The sequence below is a fragment of the Penaeus vannamei genome, chromosome 28 (genome assembly GCF_042767895.1).
Source record: "Penaeus vannamei isolate JL-2024 chromosome 28, ASM4276789v1, whole genome shotgun sequence".
Lineage (NCBI taxonomy): Eukaryota > Metazoa > Arthropoda > Malacostraca > Decapoda > Penaeidae > Penaeus > Penaeus vannamei.
In genome coordinates this window covers 413,648-417,500 of record NC_091576.1, presented here as the reverse complement: position 1 = coordinate 417,500, position 3,853 = coordinate 413,648, and the positions used below count along the sequence as shown (strand labels likewise).

The following is a 3,853-nucleotide window of genomic DNA, read 5'->3' as shown; positions in this document are numbered from 1 at the left end:
TTGACAAGTCTGCGGACAATAATGAAACTTAAAAGATGGTTGCTTGAGAGGATTACTAAATGAGCACATAAATAAGCCTTTAAAAGAAAACAGTTGTGACATCACAGTTTCTGAGCCAATCACGACTCGAACACAGCCAGTCACAGGGCATCCAGTCATTCGGAGTCGGTTGTCGCGACGGCCCTGGAGGTGAGCCAGCACTGAGAACAGCTGACTGGAAACGAGACTTCTCCCCACATTTTCCCCGTGAGCTGCTGGCCGTTGACTGCTCGTTGGGCGGGGGGAGGGGGGCGAAAATGAGAAATGAAGGTCATCTGGAGTTACTAGCATATTGTATAGACACACGAATAAGGAAAGTACCAAATGAGGAAAGTATTAGGACCCAGATCAATTAGATCCTGGGAGACCAAATGGGAAGCGCCAACAAGCAGTGACCGTTACACCTGTGTGGGTTTTGTCTTGTTGCAGTCTTGCATACAGAATTTGATAATGACATTGAGCATAAATATGAGCTCGTGATTGTACAAAGAACACTTTTATCACAATGTCATAACGATAACTGATTTATGACTAAATATTTTGAGATTTTCAAAGAAAAAAAAATATGTGTAAAATATTTTAAAATTACTGTATAGATTATAACATATTTCTTTTTGACTTGATCTAACCGTCGGTACCGTCCAGGGTCGGCAAATTTGATTTGATTTATAGCTGGTCGTTTTGCAGTAAAGACCACTTCAATACGAAGGGCACGTAGAAACTGGATCTTTGAACTTCGGAAATATAATCTAGATATCGATTATTTTATGTTGAAGATAGTACATAGTGATACACGGTAAAAAAGAAAGAAAGAAAGAAAAAAAGGAATTTTGAATGCGGTCTCTTTGTAAAGAGTTGAAACAGCTATCGCATCCTTTTCATGTGTTTCCAATGGAAACGTTACGTGTAGACGTTACCAGAAGGGGTAGGTGCCAAAGAGAGGCAGATATCCAGCCACACCTTGGCGTCCGATGCTTTTTATGCTCTTCCTAGTAAAGGTAATGGTTGCAAATGATTGAACAACAACTCTACACTCGTCTCCAGTTCTAAAACTGTATTTCTAAAAAATCGTTAAAGAAAGCGAGGGTTAACTAATACCTTTATTGCTTTACATAAAAATCGATATAGACCTACTAAATGAGGATGATTAAAATGGTTGACCATATGTGCGTGTGTTTACATGTGTTCGTGCTAGGACTATATAACTAGAATATTTTTTTTATTGATACTGCCATCCATAGTTCTTTTTTTCACAATCGGAATTTCCAAGAAATTGGTTAAAAAAATTATATTTCTTTATGATTTAAAACATTCATTAAGCGTTTCAGATAAAACTGTCTGCTTTTATACACACACACACACACACACACACACACACACACACACACACACACACACACACATATATATATATATATATATATATATATATATATATATATATATAATCAGATTTCCTGAAAATATAATAGAGAAAACTAACTTTAGGCAAAGTTCCACCAGTATTTTTTGTTCTTTGTTGACACCACTGAACTCAAACATCTATTGTTGCATTTTTGAGCCGACAGCGGCCATCCCTGGGGGACCACTTTGCAGTGGGGTCATGTTCGTAAAGTACAATTAGAGCGGAGAAATTAAGAAGTGTTACATTTTATGAACATGTGTGACATGGATGATTTGGTATCTCTGGTAGCTTTTAAAAAGGCAATTTTTAGTTTACGTAAGCGACGTTTTCAGTACACAAGGGAAGTCAAAGCCTGATTTTTAAATTTCAAAATAAAACTGCTAAATGTAGTTTACGTAAAACTCGATAATAGAGCAAAAGGTGGTCATCCTCCCCCCCCCCCAAAAAAAAAAAAAAAAAAGTATATTAAAAAATCGGGCTTTGGCTTGTCCTGCACATATGGTAGATCTAACGCAAGAATATTTTTTAGGTTGATTAGGGAAACATTACGACCCGTGGACGCATCCCAGTCACTTTCGGCTTTTGGAGGACTCATACCCCCCTATGGCAGAGCCGGAATAAAATCATATATGGGACTGAGGGAGAGAATATATGCAAAGCTATTTTGTACCCTTTTGGATTAACCTTATACAGTCCAAACTGTAAATCTTGATTTGTTGATATATGACAACCATTAAGACCAGTAAATGCCTATGATTGTTGCAATCATCCTTTTATGTGGCATTAGGAGTTGATGTGAACATGAATATGAAACTCCAGTCAAAATTACTTTCACTTTCCATATAAAGAACAAAGAATGTACAGTAATTAAATGGAAAATTAAATGATACATATAACACTTCCATAACTGTTCGCTTGTTTTGAAAAATCACACCATTCTGTTAAGCAATATCACGATATTCTAGGGGCGTTCTTGTGCCAAACAAAAAACAAAGGGCTATTTTTAAACTTTGCCAAAAATGTTTTGATAATCTCTTGTGTTACAACCGCGAGGCAACAAAAGACCAATTGTTATACTGAATACTTACGGAGAGCATTTTTCGCCCCGCAATTTGCATCTTTTCCAGAGTGTCGTTGGCAGTCTCTGTTTCAGCTATGAGGCAGAAGAGGAGCGCCAACAGCGAACCCAGGAACCAGATAAAACGGGAAGCCATCGTCACCCACTTCTCTGGAAGCACAAGGTCTACATTCACATGTGCATACACACTTACATACATACACACATACATTACAAATATGTGCACAAGTGTATATACATGACATAACAATGTAGTACAAAAGTACTATATCAATAAATTTCTCTCCAAACGTGTCAGTTCCAAGGAAGCGTCACTGTTTTTTTTTTTTTTTTTGGGGGGGGGGAGCTCCAGCGGACAGAACACTGAGCGCGAATGAGCAAGTGTGTGGCATAAATGCAGGCGCAAGAGGTGATCTTGCTCCTCTGTCTCTCGTATTGGGGTCAAAGAGGTACGTGATTTAGACCTTGGAGGTTCAATAGGGCCCCTGTTCATAAAATTCACGAATAAGGACCAATCACAAATTCTATGTATCCGACAAGCAGTGAATGCCGTGAACGCCATCAACAGCAAGGGAGTGATTGTTCATTTGCTGTGTGATTGCAATGAAGGAATGTTCTAGAGCATCAAAGTCCTTATGGATTCCCATTCCCAGATGAACAATATCAGCTTTGTTGCAATTATGGGAATGGTAAGCACTCAGTGATAAAAAAAATATACATTTTCGTGAAAATCTGTGCTCGTACTAAAATCAAAACGTGTTTAGAAAAAAAAAAAAAAAAAAAAAAAAAAATATATATATATATATATATATATATATATATATATATATATATATATATATATATATACCGAGTATGACTGTCAAATGAGCAATTAATACTTTAAGAGATAATTACAGCATTTGCAGGTAGTCATCCCCTGGTGCTGGACCCTTTGTCATGAGGACAGGCTGTAGGAAGCCATCCTTGCCTCTACCGCCATGTTGGTCAGCAGGTGATGGCTTATGCAGAGATTTCAATGCCCTTTTCCATATTTATGCCTGACAGTTTGCACGTTTAATATGCAGGAGCAGACTGTCTGGTGTGGGGGAGATTCGTTTCTTTGGCCTTTCTGACGAAGCAACCAGTGTCTGACTTTTTTCTCTGTTCTGGCAACCTCGGAGGGTAGGTACATAGGACGATCAGAAACTTCAAGATACGACTTTGTTCAGCTCTGCGTACTCACCAAGCAGTCTTAGTCTGCACTGATGCTCCTTGAAGTCCTGGTAGAACCTTGCAGACCTGACCTAGTCAGGGAGTGGACCAGTACTGCAGGCTGTCGAAGTGTGCGG

General features: G+C 38.5%; 1 protein-coding gene across 1 annotated transcript in view; it reads right to left on the bottom strand.

Annotated features, from left to right (window-relative positions):
- LOC113814189 (uncharacterized) overlaps nt 1-3,853 on the bottom strand; it is a 23,531-nt gene extending 19,678 nt beyond the window's left edge. The window contains exons 1-2 of the mRNA XM_027366211.2: nt 3,748-3,853; nt 2,533-2,672 (exon numbers count right to left, since the gene is read on the bottom strand). Of these exons, the coding sequence (XP_027222012.2) occupies nt 2,533-2,658 (126 nt within the window). The 5' untranslated portion in view covers nt 2,659-2,672; nt 3,748-3,853. The remainder of the gene's footprint in view (nt 1-2,532; nt 2,673-3,747) is intronic.